At 42.5% G+C, this 17,945-nt stretch overlaps 2 protein-coding genes across 10 annotated transcripts in view; one reads left to right on the top strand and one right to left on the bottom strand.

Moving 5' to 3' along the window:
* Positions 1-7,538: 7,538 nt before the first annotated feature.
* LOC310767144 (testis expressed protein 56-like) overlaps positions 7,539-17,945 on the top strand; it is a gene marked incomplete at its 3' end in the record, with an annotated part of 30,816 nt that continues 20,409 nt past the window's right edge. The window contains exons 1-3 of one of the 3 annotated variants that reach the window (XM_083624083.1): positions 7,559-7,904; positions 13,299-13,482; positions 17,179-17,470. In XM_083624083.1, the coding sequence (XP_083480209.1) occupies positions 7,646-7,904; positions 13,299-13,482; positions 17,179-17,470 (735 nt within the window). In that variant the 5' untranslated portion in view covers positions 7,559-7,645. Of the gene's footprint in view, positions 7,905-13,298; positions 13,483-17,178; positions 17,471-17,945 lie in introns of those variants that run through there. The other 2 variants (XM_083624084.1, XM_083624085.1) reach the window with 2 other exon arrangements.
* The window catches only part of LOC310767099 (enoyl-CoA delta isomerase 2-like), a 35,386-nt gene continuing 34,453 nt past the window's right edge, over positions 17,013-17,945 (bottom strand). For all 7 annotated transcript variants that reach the window (XM_083623977.1, XM_083623976.1, XM_083623975.1 and 4 more), the window contains exon 10: positions 17,013-17,756. In XM_083623977.1, the coding sequence (XP_083480103.1) occupies positions 17,604-17,756 (153 nt within the window). In that variant the 3' untranslated portion in view covers positions 17,013-17,603. The remainder of the gene's footprint in view (positions 17,757-17,945) is intronic.

A 17,945-nucleotide genomic window follows, 5' to 3' on the forward strand; every position in this document is an offset into this window, starting at 1 on the left:
ATTCCACCAAGCAAAGGCTTGTTTGTATGTTTCATCATCTCCAGGGCTCAAGGGAACTAAAGCAACTTGCAGATGTAATCTTAGAGCCTCTGTCTATGTTCTTTGATAATTCTTGTAGAAAAGGTGAGGTCCCTGTGGACTGGAGGCAAGCAAATGTCCCCATCTTCAAAAGGGAGCGGGGAGAAGACTCGGGTACCTATCAACAAGTCAGCTTGACATTGATACCAGGAAAGGTCCTAGAACAGGTAATTAAACAGTTTGTAAGCACTTACAAAATGATTCTGTGATTACCAAGACCCAGCACTGGTTTCTCAGAAACAGGTCGTGCCAGGTGAATCTCATTTCTTTTTTTGATAGAGTTATAAGCTTGGTGGACCAGGGAAACACTAGGAATGTAGTGTATATTGATTTCAGTAAGGCTTTTGACAAAGTCCCCCATGATATTATTACAGAGAAACTTGTAAAATGTGGGCTCGATGAGGTTACTCTTAAGTGGATTTGTGCGTGGTTGACGGACCAAACCCAAAGAGTGTTTACGAATGGTTCTTCATCATCCTGGGAAACGGCGACAAATGGAATGCCACAGGGTTCTGTCCTGGACCCGTTTTTGTTCGACATCTTTATAAACAACTTGGGTGAAGGAATTGATGCCCATCAGATTTGCAGATGATACCAGAAATTTGCAAAAAATAAGTTTCACTCTGTAAAATGAGACGCCCTATCAAACCAACAGCTTCAAGTTACAAGCAAGGAGATTCCAATTAGACATCAGAAAAAACTTTCTGAATGTAAGATCTGTTCAACAGTGAAACAGACTCCTATGAGAGGTGGCAGACTCTCCTTCCTTGGAGGTTTTCAAGCAGAGGTTGGAAGGCTATGTGTCATGGTTGCTTTAGAGTTGAACTAGATGACCCCCAGGTCCCTTTCAACTCTACAATTCTATGATCTTTAATGAATAGAACCTCCCCACAACGACTTCAATATATAAATGAGGCACCATAGATAATATAGATAATACAGTGGTACCTCGGGTTATAGACGCTTCAGGTTACAGACTCCGCTAACCCAGAAATAGTACCTCAGGTTAAGAACTTTGCTTCAGGATGAGAACAAATTGCACGGTGGCAGCGCGGCAGCAGCTGGAGGCCCCATTAGCTAAAGTGGTACCTCAGCTTAAGAAGAGTTTCAGGTTAAGAACGAACCTCCGGAATGAATTAAGTTCTTAACCCAAGATACCATTATACACTGGACTGAGAGCTTTCACACCTCGCATTAATTCAGGTCACAGTGATCTTCAAGGGAGTCGGTTTTCACATTCACCTGCCAGTTACCTAGTGCTTAATAACCAAGTGGTACAGATGATTTCACCATGGTAATGGTCCTAAGTGGCTATATTCCTGAAAATGATTGTGTTCTACATTGCTTTATGGTGTCCCTGAATGAATAGAACATGGTTGGGTATTACCGTATTTTTTGCACCATAACACTCACTTTTTTCCTCCTAAAAAGTAAGGGGAAATGTCTGTGCATGTTATGGAGGGAATGCCTACGGGTGGCATGCCTACGGATTTCCCTCCTCTAAAAACTACATGCGTGTTATGGTCGGGTGCGTGTTATAGAGCGAAAAATACGGTAATTACAGCAAGCCTCTTTCATATTGGGCTGTTAACATTTTTACTGATCCTACTTCTGCATCTTTAAAAGCAGAAAAGAAGTAGGTGAAGCTCATCACTTCCCATCTTTGTGGCTGGAAAAGCGTTGCCGATTAAACTTTTATGTGCCAGTCTGCAGTTAAATGCACAGGAGCAGAGCCAGTAAAAAGCTGCCAAGTTTAGTTTCTTAAGATCAGAAAAACAAACTTATCCAGGAGATGTATATGCCATATAACCAGTAATATATTTTTAGTGTGATCTAGCATTTCCCCAATCCCCAGTCCCCTTCAATACTCCCGTTAGGCAAAAACATACATGTACAATGTAGGATTGATTTCAGTATTCCCTCTACTCATAAAGCCCATTTATTTCTCTTGCAGCAACTTCTCATAAACTGATGTCAGGATTAGGCTTAAATATATTTATGCAATGGGAGTTACTTGCAAGCAGCCGTGCTATAATCAGTTCTTTGGATGTGAAACAGCATCTACATGTTTCAAAATTATAATAATCCCTAGATTGTTAAAAACTACTTTGTACTTGGATTTTTGAGCTACTTCTACACACAAAAAAGAAGATTGGATGACCTGGAATTGTTCCAAGTAATAAAGGTAATGATTTAAAATGTTAGAGTGTTTTATGAACTGTTAATGGATTTGACCCAAGATATTATACTTTCTGTTACTATTATAGCGATCAGTCCTAATATTACTCATGAAATAAAAGTTACATATGAAAGCCCCATTTTCACATACTTAAAGCTTTGCTCTACTTTATTTTTCCACTGAGGCTGTCCTTCACGATTAATAATCCAAAAAGGATTATGATTTTCCCATTGAAGAAAACCATTGTCTTATACTAGTTTATAAAAGGAAGGAAAAGGAATGTTTGCCCCAGTTTTCAAATTATCTATGTCCTGCAAGTTTTCTATTTTAAGTAAGGAAGTGACACAGGCATCATGTATTGTCACCCATTGCTCTGTTAATCACTCCATTTCCAACTTTCTCACAGAAAAAGATGTGCCTCATCAAACAGACCTTCCTATGAGTGCATTGGACAGAAGTCTGGCTATTTATTGTCTCACCTTCATCTCCATTATCAGATTTCTTTGTGTATAAGTAACCTGCTGGATTTGTGCTATCGCAAAGCCACGTCCATTTAGCTAGACCTACTACTACTTATTTTATATAATACTGAAGCTAAACTTGGTCAGTTCTCCAGGTTCTATCTGAGCTTAAGGTTTCTCCCCAGCTTTCTTTGAGGGGAACGCACATTCACACGGCATCCATTTGTGGGCCAATATAAACCAAAGATTGCAGTTGAAGACAAGGAAGTGTGTATGTATGAATGAGAAACAAATGAAGGCAAGTATTTCTTTCGTTTGTTAATCACCCAACACAGGAGAGTTTCTAGATAAGTTTACAACTGACTGGCTGACCCCTGTGAAATTCCGTGTTGGAACAACCTCCCCCAAGCACCATCTTCCATAGGTGACCATTCAAGCAGGAACAGAAGTACTGAAAAGCAGTGCCTCCAACTCACCCTCTCACCTCCCAAAATGTGGTAGCTGGTGGCATTGAAAGCTGCCGAGTGATTAAGGAGAATCAACAGAAACACAGCATTCCCCCCCCCCCGATGTACAAAGCATCCAAAGCTATTTCTGTGTCCAATCAGTGCCTCAACCCCAAATGTAATGGGTCCAGTATATCAGTTTCATCCAAAAGTGCCTTGGTCACCAGCTACTCAAGGCCATTGCCCATGAAGGAGATATTTGCTACTACTAATTGTTAAGACCTTCTGGGTTAGGGGTAGGTTTCTTTGGGAGTGGTGTTACCACCTCTTGTAAAAGAATTAACCACTAACCAGTAGTCCCTCCTTCCCTGCCAGCTCTTATGAGCCAAAAAGGACTTGGGTCCTTTTCTTCTTCTTTGGCGATCACTCGTAGCCGAGTAAGATTGTCTTCCATAAACACAGTTTTGACAGCGAGTCCCTAAGTGACTGTGGAGGCCGATTCTGGATCCACACATCTTTCCATAGTGGGGACATAGGTTTCCAGATGAGAGTTGATCGTGGTGAGGGTTTGCCAAATATGCCTTCCTCTTAGCACGTTTCTCCCTTTCGTCCTGAGTTCAAGCGTCTTCAAAGTCCATGATATCTTTGGTAAAGGCTGTTCTCCAGTTGGAGCGTTCGCAGGCCAGTGTTTCCCAGTTGTTGGTGTTTATACAGTGGTACCTCAGGTTAAGTACTTAATTCGTTCCAGAGGTCCGTACTTAACCTGAAACTGTTCTTATCCTGAAGCACCACTTTAGCTAATGGGGCCTCCCGCTGCCGCCTTGCCACCAGAGCACAATTTCTGTTCTCATCCTGAAGCAAAGTTCTTAACCTGAAGCACTATTTCTGGGTTAGTGGAGTCTGTAACCTGAAGTGTATGTAACCTGAAGTGTATGTATCCCGAGGTACCACTGTACTACATTTTTAAAGATTTGCCTTGAGAGAGTCTTTAAACCTCTTTTGTTGACCACCAGCATTACACTTTCCATTTTTAAGTTCAAAATAGAGTAGTTGCTTTGGAAGACGATAATCAGGTATGACAATAATAATAATAATGATAATAATAATAATAATGGTAATCAGGTACAACATGACTAGTCCAACGAAGCTGATGTTGAAGAATCATTACTTTGACACTGGTGGTTGCACAGACCTGTCCATATCTTTCAGCCGCATCAGCTGAAACCCATTCAACAAAACTGGATAAGACTGCACTCCGGACACCCAATTTGATTTGTTAAGTTACAGTCATAAGACCAACTGAAAGTGTCTAAAGTGCTAGGTGCCCCGTTGATAAACAGCACTTTTAAATACTTTGGAGTATATGTTACTAGGAACACTAACAAATTGTTTATAACCAACTATGGCCAAGTGTGGGCAAATGGTTTGAAAGACCTGTCATGTTGGAACTGCTTGATTTTCTTCTCCCTGTCTGATAGAATTGCCCTGACAAAAATGATAGTTGCGCCTAAGCAAACCTAACCTTTTAAAAGTTCTTCCCACAGAAATTCCTACCAGTATTTCAAATTCTGGCAAGCTAGACTGGAAACTTTTGTATTTTCCTGTAGAAGGTCATAGACCTCCAAGGTTCTAAGGTATAGAAAACTGAAGGATGGAGATTGGGGAATTCGCTTATTGAAATTATTCTATGAAGATTACCAACTTTGGCATCTGCTATCCTGTATTAATCACTCAAGAGACAGACAATGGGTACAGACAGTGCATTCTTTATTGCAACAATCCAACCCACAACGCAGTCAATTAATCAAAAAAGAAATTGACAGTAGTTTAAAAGTGCAGGACAATACACCAAAAACAATTTTGAAGGCCAGGAAGCATAGAAAGGAAACCTTAATGTTGAGTAATCTCCCTGTTATTCCTGATATATGAACATCACAGTTCTATTCAAAGAACATACCATAACAATAAAAGAAAACCATTTGGACAAGCCTCAAGACTTTTATATAAATGCTAAACCAATTCCCAGGGATGCTGACTGGACTGATGTGGTAGCAAAAGTCAGCAAATTTATCTGACAAAAGCATATTCTTCAACAAGGCACTAGGGATTTCACACCATTTGAAAACGTATGTCTCAATCTAGGTGAACAAGAGAAGGGGTTAACATCTACTTTGCGCAGTCTGTTAGATAAACTGGACACAGGATTTTAAAATACCTTTAAACGGTTGTGGGAATTAGATTGGAAGCCAGCTGGGTATCTCAGATGAATGTTTGGTTCCTATGTGGGGTAAATTGCCTTACAAAACCACTTTGGCTAAAAGAAATGCTTTTGAAAATAATACAAAAATGGCACCTAACACTGGTGAAAATTGCAAGAATGGGTAAGTCTCACCTGCCGGGGGTGAGGCAGGGAAGGTGCAGGATTTAATAGCTCATGGGTGGCGCTGTGGGTTAAACCACAGAGCCTAGGGCTTGACGATCAGAAGGTCGACAGTTCGAATCCCCGCAATGGGGTGAGCTCCCATTGCTCGGTCCCTGCTCCTGCCCACCTAGCAGTTCGAAAACACACAGTGCAAGTAGATAAATAGGTACCGCTCCGGCAGGAAGGTAAACGGCGTTTCCGTGCGCTGCTCTGGTTCGCCAGAAGTGGCTTAGTCATGCTGACCACATGGCCCGGAAGCTGTACGCCGGCTCCCTCGGCCAATAAAGCGAGATGAGCACCGCAACCCCAGAGTCGGCCACGACTGGACCTAATGATCAGGGGTCCCTTTACCTTTTAACACATATGGAATGGGATTGCAATAGGGTGGCAAGATTTTGGACAGAAGTGTTTCAGGATGTTGCTAAAATTCTGGGAAAGCCTGTAAACGCACGCACCCCCCTCCCGAAACAGCTTTGCTAAGTATATTTGATGGAGATAATCAATATTTATTGCATGAACACTTAACTGGCTATTTACTGACAGCATTGGGGATAGTGGCTGCTAGAGATTGGAAGAATGCCATGAGTTCATTTCATCCCTTCTCAAACTAGCTTCTTTACTTCATGCCTTTCATATTAGGTGAATTGTTGTGAGGGGTGGCTATGTTTTGGTTGGGTTTATTGTGAATTCTTGTCTTTCTGTTTATATATGTAAAATTTAATAATAATTTTAAAAAGCATGCGGGGGGGGGGGGGGAAGGACCAGGACAGTGAAAGACAAAAGTGAAATGAAATGAAATATGGCAAGAATATTGGCCCAGAAAACGTGACAGAAGAAAGATCACATTTAAAGTTTATGACCAAAGCTGTCCCAACACAGCCATGCTTCTAGAACAGGAGTAGGGGATCCATCTATTGGCAGATGCACACCATACATTTAAAGCATATTCACTGCACATTTAAACCGCATGACTCGCCACCCCAAATCCTGGGAACCGTAGTTCTCCATTTCGGAACCACAATTCCCAGCGCCCTTAACAAATTATAGTTCTCAGGATTCTTTGGGATGTGCTTTAAATGTGCGTTGAATGTTAAGGCGTGGTTCTGCCACCGCTTAGAGATTTCCTTATAACCAACCATTATATAAATTTTGTTTAACAACAACTGTTCTGTCTAGCTAAAGCAAAATTTGGCTGGCAGCGATTATGGGGTGGGGGGAATGGTAGCTGGTTTTGACCTATAAATCCATAAACGGCTCAGGACTGCAATACCTCAAGGAGCGCCTCTTTCCATATGAACCTACCCGGTCCCTGAGATCATCTTCTGAGGCCCTCCTTCATGTGTCTCCTCCTCGAGAGGTCCGGAGGGTGGCAACATGAGAACAGGCCTTCTCTGCAGTGGCTCCCCTTCTGTAGAATGCTCTCCCCAGGGAAGTTCGCTTGGTGCCTTCATTATACACCTTTAGGCACCAGGCAAAAACGTTCCTTTTTAACCAGGCCTTTGGTTAATTTGATTGACATCCTATGCCCTTTTAAAATGTGAGGGGTTTTTTTGGGGGGGGGAGTGTTATAGGGTTGTTGTTGTTTTTATTTTGATTATGTATTTTGTGGTTATATACCATATTTTTCCGTCTATAAGACGCCCCCAAGAAAACACCCCTCAGCACTACCTGTGTATAAGACAAGCCCCAATTTTAAACCTAATCTTTTGATAAAAAAACAACAAGTCTTATACACGGAAAAATACGGTAGTTTTTATTTTATTCTGTGAACGGCCCTGAGACCTGTGGGTATAGGACGGTATATATATTTAATAATAATAATAATAATAATAATAATAATAGCTACATTGAGCATGTTCCTACAATATAGTTTCTTCCACCCAACTCCTCCCCGTCCTTCTGTTTGTGATGTCACATTGCTCTTGTGATGTCTGGAATTCATAGCAAGGGCTGGAAAAAGCCTCTGGCACAGAAAGAGAAACAAACATGTTTGCTGTGCTCCACTGGGTGGTAGCTACATTCCTAACAAACCTTTTTGAACAAGAAAAGAGGAATAAATATGCCTGTGAAGACCTCTCTTCCGAACTTGCCACCACTCCCCACAAACCCCACAAAGAGAATCTTCGGTTCAGGCACCAGGTGGGTGACAAGATCTAATCTGAACTTGCCACCACTGGTCATTTATCAGAAATTAAGCAGCTGCGATAAGGAGGAAGACATATGTCAGGTGTTCCAAAAGCTTTCCGCACTTTGTGGCAACTTGCAAGACCCTCTGAGAGAGCTTCTTCTTCAGTGTGCTTATGAAGACCAGGAAAAAAGTACGTGCAGACTATATTTGGCATCACTGGAAATAAGAGTTGCTGGTCCTAATGTCTGCACGCCAGGCTGTTTTTAAGGGAAAAGGTTAAGGAGTGGGTTTAAAGAAGAGGAATATGAAAATATTTACTGAAATGAAAACTTGGAGATATATAACTGTCAGTATTACTAAAATGGGAACAGAGATTGACAGTGTTTAAATAGCCTTTGGACAGGAAAGGTACAGCTGTGCTGGTAGGAAGCTTAGAACTAAACAATATTTATTACCTAAATACGAGACCTTTAGGTTGAAGGGGATGCATGCCACAGGCAAATATTATTAAACCACATTTCCACATATTAATATAGCAATTATGTGGCTGGTTCAGAAAATGAACGCCTAGAGTCACAATTTCTTAGTGCCTACAGCCTGAAACGGTGTGTCTGCTCTTTCACAAGGCAGAGGATAATGAAGGCCAGAAATGGCTTTAATACTACTTTGCAGAAGATTAAAGAAGTGTCTGAAGTGGGATAAAAAAAGGATTGTATTTCAATAAAATTAATCCTCCCTAGATAAAGAAAACTTCGACACTGTCCATCTGGAAAAAATCAATTCATTATTTTGGGAGACAGGCATGTTTAATTTGCTGGAGATTTTAAGAGGTAAAATACAGAAGGGGGGGGATGAAAAGAAATTGAAAACGAAATCTCACATATTTCTGGACAGAAAAACAAATAGCAAGAAGCATTCAAGCTGTGCAGCTTTGATTTAAACAATGTTCATGGTAGCTTGATATGATAATTCCTTCCCAATTATGATATTTGTTAAGTTAAAAGATATATTGCCTTCCCATCCCTCCCCAATATAAAATATGCACCACCTCTAAAAGTACTATCACATCATTAGAAGCATTTTGCTACCCTAAGACAATGGTCTCGTCTATTTTTGCTTCTAATCCTATATACACTTCCCTGGGAGTAAGTGCCACTGAAATCAATAAGGCTTATTTTTGGGTAAATTTCCATAAGAGTCAACTGTAAGTCATTTTACCCAATAACAGTGCTAGATGCTTCTTTCACATTTATAATAGGTGGTCTTTAAAATTTAAAGCAGTTTCCGCCACGGCGAAGGTGGAGACCCACTGAAATCACAGGCGGGAGAAGCTTGTGAACCTGGGATTCGGCTGGCACCTTTTGCGCCTCCCCTACTTGCGGGGAAACCCTGATTTGGGGATCCAGAGCGAAGTGGGGTGAGCGGCGTGGTGCTTCAAATTGACTGCTTCTTTCACGGAGTGAAGCCGCATCGCTGTTGCCGGAGAGCGCTGACTTTTTCCTGTGGACAATTTGGCTTTAAACAACTACCCGTGAGTAGAACGGAAAATTGGATCTTTAAATTTATTAATTTGGCATCGAAACGGGAAGGTTTTAAACAGGAAGTCCACCTTCCTCTTTTGTAAATAGATTGAAGCAAAGACGTCGCAAGTTAAAGCCTTGGAAAGTCTTTTGTAAAGGATTAAATCTCCATCGGTTAAAACTATTAAACCCCCCTTGGAAGCAGGAGAAGAGGGGGGAAATTTTGGACCTAGCGAGCCTGCAGGAGAGAGTGAAAAATCAAATTACCACTGCTCTGAACCTGGAAACAGGCTGCCAGTAAGATTGACATCTTGGGAGAGTTCATTGACTGTGAACAGAAATAATGTTGACAGATGGCTAAATAAGAGAAATATATTGTTTCCATTGTCCCCTTCTGCGTTTAAAAAGGAGGAAAAGTAACTGAAAATTGAAACTAACTTTATAGTTTAAATTGTGTTTGAAAGGATTGATACAAGTGGAGACTGTTTCCCTCTAGAGGGAGCTTTTGAAACTGCTACAAGAGTGGAGCTGGGGTTTTTCCAGCTGCAAGATAAGAACTGTGAGAATCAGAGATTGACCTTGGATCTTAAGAATGTCGACAGAAGGAGCCCTAGTGACTGTATTATGTAAGATAAGCTATTCGTTGGAACAGCTCCACAAGAAGACGGATGTTATGAATACTAAACTTGAGAACTTGGGACAAAAAGTGATTAATTTGGGACAAAAAGTGATCACCAATACAGAAACTGTTCAGGATTTGACACAGGAACCTACTTTGACATGACAAACTGGGGAGAAGACGAAGGAGAAAGTTGTTGTTGTTGAACCTAAAGTAATACAAGTGGGAGCCCCGCCTTACAGAGGCAAATCGAGGACTATAAGTGGAGGCCTTTTATGAATGAATATAGAAAAGTCAGAATTTGAAGATTGGAGCCCTGCTTGGACTGGAGAAGGAAGGTTGGATAGACTCTTTCATGCAGGGATTTGCTGACCTTTGGGTTCTGAATCTAGGTCAGGAGGTGATTGGAGTTGTGGAGGCCTTTGGATTTGGAGGAGCTTTGAAACATGATTTGAGATATTGTATGGACTTTGGTTCTAGCTGTGGAGAGTTGGCTGGCCTGTCGAGAGGGAATGGGGGCATGGTTGGGTCGGGGCCCCCCCGAGACCTGCTCTTCAGCATCAAAGAATATGAAGAAAAACTGCAGAAGGGACTTGGAAAAGATTTAAGAGCCTCGGACAGAAGATCTCCAGGTTGATGAACTATATGGAATGGACGGAAATGACTGGCAGAATCCGAGACCAGGGAGAAGAGATGGTGGAAGAAGATTGGGAAAGTTTAAAGTTTATATATAGAAATAATGTAAAATTAATGAGTGTTAGAAAATTGTTGGAATGAAACTTTATGGCTTTAGCAGAAATGTTATAAGGAGTTAAGTATAAATAAGTACTTTAGTATTAATGGAAAATAAGGCTAAAAATATGTTAAGATATTCATAATGATAAAAATAGAGAAAGATGGAAAGGAATTGCTGAAACAAGTAACAGAAGTGGAATACAAAAAGGGAGGTGAGAGGAGGTCGATGAAATAAGGGAATGAAAGATAGAGTAATGGAATGGTATGGTATATGTTTTTAAATTATTGTTGTTTTGTTTTGTTTTGTTTAGTGTGTTAAGGTTGTGTTTTGTATTGTTTATATATTGTATTGTATTGTTTCTTCTTTTTTTCCTTTGTTCTTTTCTGCTCTATTTTGTCTTTTTCTCTTACTTTTTTCTTCTTTTTTCTTTTTTTGTAAGTCTTAAAAGTAATAAAGATTATTTAAAAAATAAAAATAAAATTTAAAGCAGTTTAAAAATACAAAACCATACAATTTAATGACAACTTACAATGAAACAGAATTTCACTGCAAAGCAGTGAGCCTGCACAAACCTACTGCCACAGTTCAGTGCAGTTGTGCAATGGAAGACAAAAGAACTCCATGAATGAGGTGGAAAACAGTTCCATTTGAATTCATCATCTGCTTTGTGGGCCATAAGGAAGGGTCAAATGCAGGCTATCAACTATAGCGTCCAAGTCAGTACAGATCCAATCAATTTTGCAAGCATAAAAAGGTAAAGGTACCCCTGCCCGTACGGGCCAGTCTTGACAGACTCTAGGGTTGTGCGCTCATCTCACTCTAGAGGCCAGGAGCCAGCACTCTCCGCAGACACTGCCAGGTCACATGGCCAGCGTGACAAGCTGCATCTGGCGAGCCAGCGCAGCACACGGAAACGCCGTTTACCTTCCCGCTGGTAAGCGGTCCCTATTTATCTACTTGCACCCGGGGGTGCTTTCGAACTGCTAGGTTGGCAGGCGCTGGGACCGAACGACGGGAGCGCACCCCGCCGCGGGGATTCGAACCGCCGACCATGCGATCGGCAAGTCCTAGGCGCTGAGGATTTACCCACAGCGCCACCCGCGTCCCTTAGTTTGCAAGCATAGTGCTGAGCAAATTGTTCACAGTGGGCAGTTGAGTAGTCTAAATCAGGCTTCCACAACATTGGCCCTCCAGATGTTTTGAGACTACAATTCCCATCATCCCTCACCACTGGTCCTGCTAGCTAGGGATCATGGGAGTTGTAGGCCAAAAACATCTGGAGGGCCAAGGTTGAGGAAGCCTGATCTAAATTCTCCTAATGTGGGCCAAAGTGTAAAAGACTCCTGACCACTTGAAACAGCTCCGCTGGACAGCTCCTTACTTATGCAATGGATGCAGAGAAAGAAGATGTTTTCACTGCCTACACTGCCATGGAATGGGTATTCAAAGAGACTCTGGCCTGTATTCGGCCGGACTCCTTCTAAGTTTTCCACCAACATCACTTTAGTTGTTGTCTCATGTGTTTCATTGTCATCAGTTCCCCACAGAACCAGGAACCACTTCATGAGAGGGGATGCTCAGGAGAGATAGTGTCCATAGTCACAGTCAGGCATAGCCAAACGTGGCCCTCCAGATGTTTTTAGAACTACAATTCCCATCACCCCTGACCACTGGTCCTGTTAGCTAGGGATGATGGGAGTTGTAGTCCCAAAACATCTGAAGGGCCAAGTTTGGCCATGCCTGGCCACAGTCATTTCTCCATTCCGGAGAGCCACTAGGGCTTCAACAGAATCACCTCCCGATGGCAACAGGAAACTCCCCATGAGCAATCAGGAAGCCATCTGGATCCCTCAGTCTCCTGGAGTGGATCATCTTAATCGGTCCCCCACCACTGCAGAGGCTCTGAGTTCTAGCAAGGTAGTGTGATCTGACCATGACAAAAGAACTATAGAAAGTTCCTCCACTCGTAAGACCACCACTGTCCAAGCCAGTGAGGAAAACCAAGTCCAGAGTGTGCCCTGCAGCATGGGTAGGGTCAAAAATTACTTGGGACAGACCCATGGTTGTCATGGCTGACATGAAATTCTGAGCCACTCCTGACAAGGGAGCCCCAGCATGAATGTTAAAGTCCTCCAGCACAGACCTGTGGATAACCGGGGAGTGCCAGGAACATGATGCTCCTGAAGAAATATCTGATTATGGAACGGCTGGCTAGTGCACTGTTGCAACTAATGACAAAGATGGTTGTGCCCGAGTATTTTGGGAGCTAGCCCTATATCCAGTCTGATCTGTAGGAAGCCAAGGATGTATGGGAGACCTTCTTCTGCCTGCACTATAGTTGGAAGGCCACCTCTGTCATTTGATAAATCTTGCATGGGGACAATCTATGGGAAGCCAAAATGATCAAAATGAACTTCTGCAAAGAGGTCCTTCTATTCAATGTCTACATCCACTGTTGCCAGTCAGGAGCTGGATGGAAGATAAACTGCTGGACCAGAAGATCAACCTCTGATATCTCCCAACACCATGTAATCTGCTGGAAGGTCTGGGGGTTCAGAGACCATTCTCCTTGATCAGATGAAGTTAGTTGCTGTTAAAGGTACAGCAGCAGAAGTAAAATAAAATAAAATAAAAATGCAACAAACCCCATTCTAATACTGTATACTTAAAGCAATAAACCATTCTTGTTTTCCACCCCTCCCTCTTCAGGTTACAAGGTCTCCTACTTTGACACGTTCGAAACAGCTAGCGACCTACTGCAAGGAGCATACTGTTCACCAGAGCCAGATCACATGCCCCTAACAAAAAGATTTCTTTCCAACAAGATTGCCAAGGAACATAAAGCATTTGGGGTGTACAGACATGATGCTCCACTGGCAACCATAATTGCAAGGTAGGATATTATACAAAAGTGTTTCTTTTTTCTTTTTGAATGCATCTATTGTATAACTTCTTTTTTGTTTAGGGATACTTGTATGCTCTACTTTCTTTTTGTGGGGGAAATGTTCCCCACCCCAAATCTCTAATAATATAGGTGCACACTCAGTTTCTAGCTAGAAAGCCCATCACATTGCATAAACAGAAAGGTTTCCCTGCCACCAGATCTCCTGATGCCGAGACTGCAATGGAAAAGTGACTGTATCACCACTGCCCGCTTCCTCCTTGGAACAGAACAATGAAGTTATTCCAGGATTATTTTGCTATATGGACACAGTTCATTCTCATTTTGCTTCTTCTCCAGTGACCAAAGGCTATGTTGATACTGGGTTTATAAACACATAACATCTATCAGTATACCAAGAGGTGTTTATGGCTTTAACTGCCTGGAAGACATACGCAACAAGGCGATGGAGTTCCGATTTTTTAATGGCTGGGACATAAAGACAAGGAATTTCTCCAAGCATTTGCATGTCAGTAGGATCACACCTGAAAATGAACACTGTTGCACTAATGCAATGGAAAGCACAAACCCTTTTTAAAAAAGACGAGACTGCTGATCAGCTATTTAGCAAGGAAAGAGTAAGGGAGTCAAATCTAGCCCCATTCCCTTCTTGACCAGCTTCTCTATCTGCAACCTGTTCTCCAGCTAGAAATAAGTAAGAAAAATAAGCTAGGGTTTGTGGTGTGTGGTGCCACAATCATAAACTAGGGTTTGTGGCAGATGGTGTCACATGCTCCAGTGCCATGCCTGAAGGACAGGCCCATAGCAGTAGTTGCCCTGATCCGTTTTTCTCTTGACGTTGCCTCCGGCATATGTGTCACTGAGGGCAAGGGGGGTTGGATTCCTCTGCCGTATGGTGGTTGCCCTGGGAGGAGAAGGAACAGCCAGCGGAATTCCAAATCTCTTGTACAACTTCAGCCTCTCTCTCCTCCTGCTCTCCCAGGCAATTTAACAACTAATAAAGGGTAAAGGGACCCCTGACCATTAGGTCCAGTCGTGGCCGACTCTGGGGTTGCGGCGCTCATCTCGCTTTATTGGCCGAGGGAGCCAGCATACAGCTTCTGGGTCATGTGCCCAGCATGACTAAGCCGCTTCTGGCGAACCAGAGCAGCGCACGGAAACGCTGTTTACCTTCCCGCCGGAGCGGTACCTATTTATCTACTTGCACTTCGTGCTTTCGAACTGCTAGGTGGGCAGGAGCAGGGACCGTGCAACGGGAGCTCACTCTGTTGCGGGGATTCAAACTGCCGACCTTCTGATCGGCAAGCCCAAGGCTCAGTGGTTTAACCCACAGCGCCACCCACGTCCCTTTAACAACTAGTAGCATTGTCCAAACAAGAGAGGGCTTCCAGCCCTTGAGTGTGTCCCAAAACCAATGCGACCCATAAATCCAATTGAGCAGCTTATTCTAAGGAGCACATGCAATAGGGAAAGGAGAAGAAATCGCATGCGTGCAGATCAAAAGGTATTGCACTAGGCAACACATAACAGAACACACCTAACTCTCAATAGTTGCCTCGGGCACTGGCAGCTAGTGGCATCATCGCCAGATGAGGGGCTCAAGAGGGACAACTGTTACAGGGACCCTATTGATATTTAAGGCCTCTTGTGCCCAGGTGGCTTTGAGTGACAGGTTGCTAAATCCAGCCAATCCGATGATGGCCATGTATTTCAGGGAAGGAATGGGAAATTGAGAGATGAAGTTGTGGTCCAAGTGCTTCATCAGCAACCTTTCCCTCTGTGTGTGCTTTGGGATGTTGGCAGGATCAACATGACCTCTCTTACTGAGCCCACAGACAAAAAAATGCCAGAGATTCTTCTTCACTGATACCACTATCTGTTTTGTTCATTTAAAGAAAGCGACAGAGACAGAGAGAAGCACTTACTTATTTTTCTTCTTTTCACATTACAAACCCATTCATTTTTTTGCCCCATATTGGTCTTGTTACTGGTTCTGCTCCTACTAGCACCTTAAACTCACAGAAATTTGACAAGCAGAGCATTTCCAGTTATGAAAATATTTAGGAAAAGTTTCACCTTGTCTCTACACCAGAAAAAGCTTTACTGTACTTGTTCACAAATAAATATATTTGTGTATCAAGCTGCTGTAAAAGGCACATGAACAGGGTCAGTAAAAACTTGACAATCTGCCACAATAATCCTTTCTTACAGAAAAAATGTGTTTTATCCATTGTTTTCACACCACCTTTCAAAGAATCAGGGGAGAATGCTATTAGCATATTTTCCTCTGCTTCCTCCCAACCAAGAAATAAGAATCAGGAACTCAGCTTATTCTGGCTTGCTTCTAATATTTGGGTTATTTCTGTAGTAGATGCTCTTGTTCCTGAAGGGAACTTACTGTCTCTTATGTTCTTCTGCTATAAATTTAGGATTTGGCCCAGTCACAGGGTATGAAAAACTTATACATTCAGCCACTGAAGGTACTTGTCTGGCAGATAGTTAAAATGCCTTTTGATAAAACTCTGAAAAGTATCTCTACCTGTGAAAATTTGAGACTCCAAAATAGTTAAAACAAATGGCCAGGAAAAAATCAGGTCACACTTTCTTATGCAATGTTCTCTCTGGAGCAGAACACCGTGTGCAATTTATACTTGTCAAAACACTGAAAGTTGTGGAACAAAATAATATCCCAACTACCACACTCTAGGGTATTTTTTTTCTCGTTACACAAAAGAACAATTGGTCTCAACTGAAGTGTAGTTTTACGAGTGGGGCGTTGTATCCAATGGAATGGCTAACAGCACATGTGGATCTAAGCATCTGTTCTAAGCCAAGGGGTGGGGGGGGAAGCCTGCTACACTAAGAGATGTGGGTAAACTCCCATCAGCCCCAGGCAGAATAGCAAATGTCAGGGATTATTGGAGCTGTAGTCCAGCAACATCTGGAGCACCACAGGTTCTCCCATCCCAGTTCTAAGCCAATCTAATTGTGCCTTCCACTTGTATCAGGGATTCCCAAACTTGGGTCTCCAGCTGTTTCTGGACTACAACTCCCATCATCCCTAGCTAACAGGACCAGTGGTCAGGGATGATGGGAACTGTTGTCCAAAAACTGCTGGAGAAACGCTGACTTGGATTATTCTCTGTTGTGTCATATGCAGTATGGCAGGTCTGGGAGCAGAAAAATGGTTTTGCTTATCCCTATGCTAGGTCCCCCCCCCCAACTGCAAACTAAAAGCCAATCTTCATCATCTTGGCCCTAATATCTGCTGAGCAAGTTACAACTCCTGCAATGTATACCAGGAGTGTTTACCAAATGAAACTCTTCACCTAAACCTTTTCCCTCTTCCTCTTCTCCTCCGTCTCCCCCCCACACACACACACACTTACACACACACATTTCCCATTGGCTTTCGTTGTTTAAAACAACCAAAGCCTTATTTTCCCAGCTTTTTAGTGAGAGATGTTTCTATTTGTCCTGGAATTAAATTTAAAGACCAAAGATGGGACACAAATGCCTGCTGCGGTTTGCAAAAGGACTGTATTAACCCACGACACTGAGCGAGTGTCACATAACATAGCAAAACGCAGAGAACTGTTATAAAGTTCCAAAGTATTTGTAAGTAAATGTTTTAATTCAAATTTTTCGCTAACACAAATGCTACGTTATCTCCCCGCTTCGCAATAGATGGACACCAAATAGCATGTCGGCCCACTATGACAGACAATCAGTTATTCAAGAGCTTAAAAAGTTTGGGGACATTGAATCAGTGACCCCTTTCGGAAGACAAACAGTCATCGTCGTATTCAAAGAAATCCGCTCCGCATGCAAAGCAGTGAGCGCTTTCCCACCTGAGTGCCCAGAGGGAGGAATACGATGTTTCTGGCACCACAAATTCATGTCCAAATACAAAAGACGGAAATTCCAAAAGATGAGAAGCTTTACAACGTTAGGAGCGAAGGTGCCACCTGCACGTTAAACAGATCACGCTCGTCCCTGTTAAGGCACAACGTGGATATGTATTCAAAGGATTCGTTGAATGAAATTTAGTCTTCTGGTAAGAGGAACGGAACTATTCTACAGACATTTCTTTCTGCGCAGTTGGCAAGAGATCAGAGCTTGGACTTCTGAAAAAAGCTCATTATGGCGTTCATGCACTCATCGGACAGCCATCTTCCTTTGAGACATTCACACTCTTGGGAGTTAACTTCATGGAGCTTCTCCTTTTCCATGCTTCGCATCAACTGCTTGGAGACTGCCAAACTCTGGAGAGAGAAATAAATACATAAAAAATCCATCGTTAAGTGTGGAATGTGCAATTCCAAGTGACATTTCTATAAGGTGTAAAATCCCAAATCTAGCTGGTAATACAAATTTGGGGGTTGGGGGTTAGGATGGGTGCAGGGTACAATGGATTAGTGTGAAGGGGGCTCTTATATTTCTCTCTACCCAAC

The sequence above is a fragment of the Podarcis filfolensis genome (genome assembly GCF_964270895.1).
Source record: "Podarcis filfolensis genome assembly, chromosome: 7".
NCBI lineage: Eukaryota > Metazoa > Chordata > Lepidosauria > Squamata > Lacertidae > Podarcis > Podarcis filfolensis.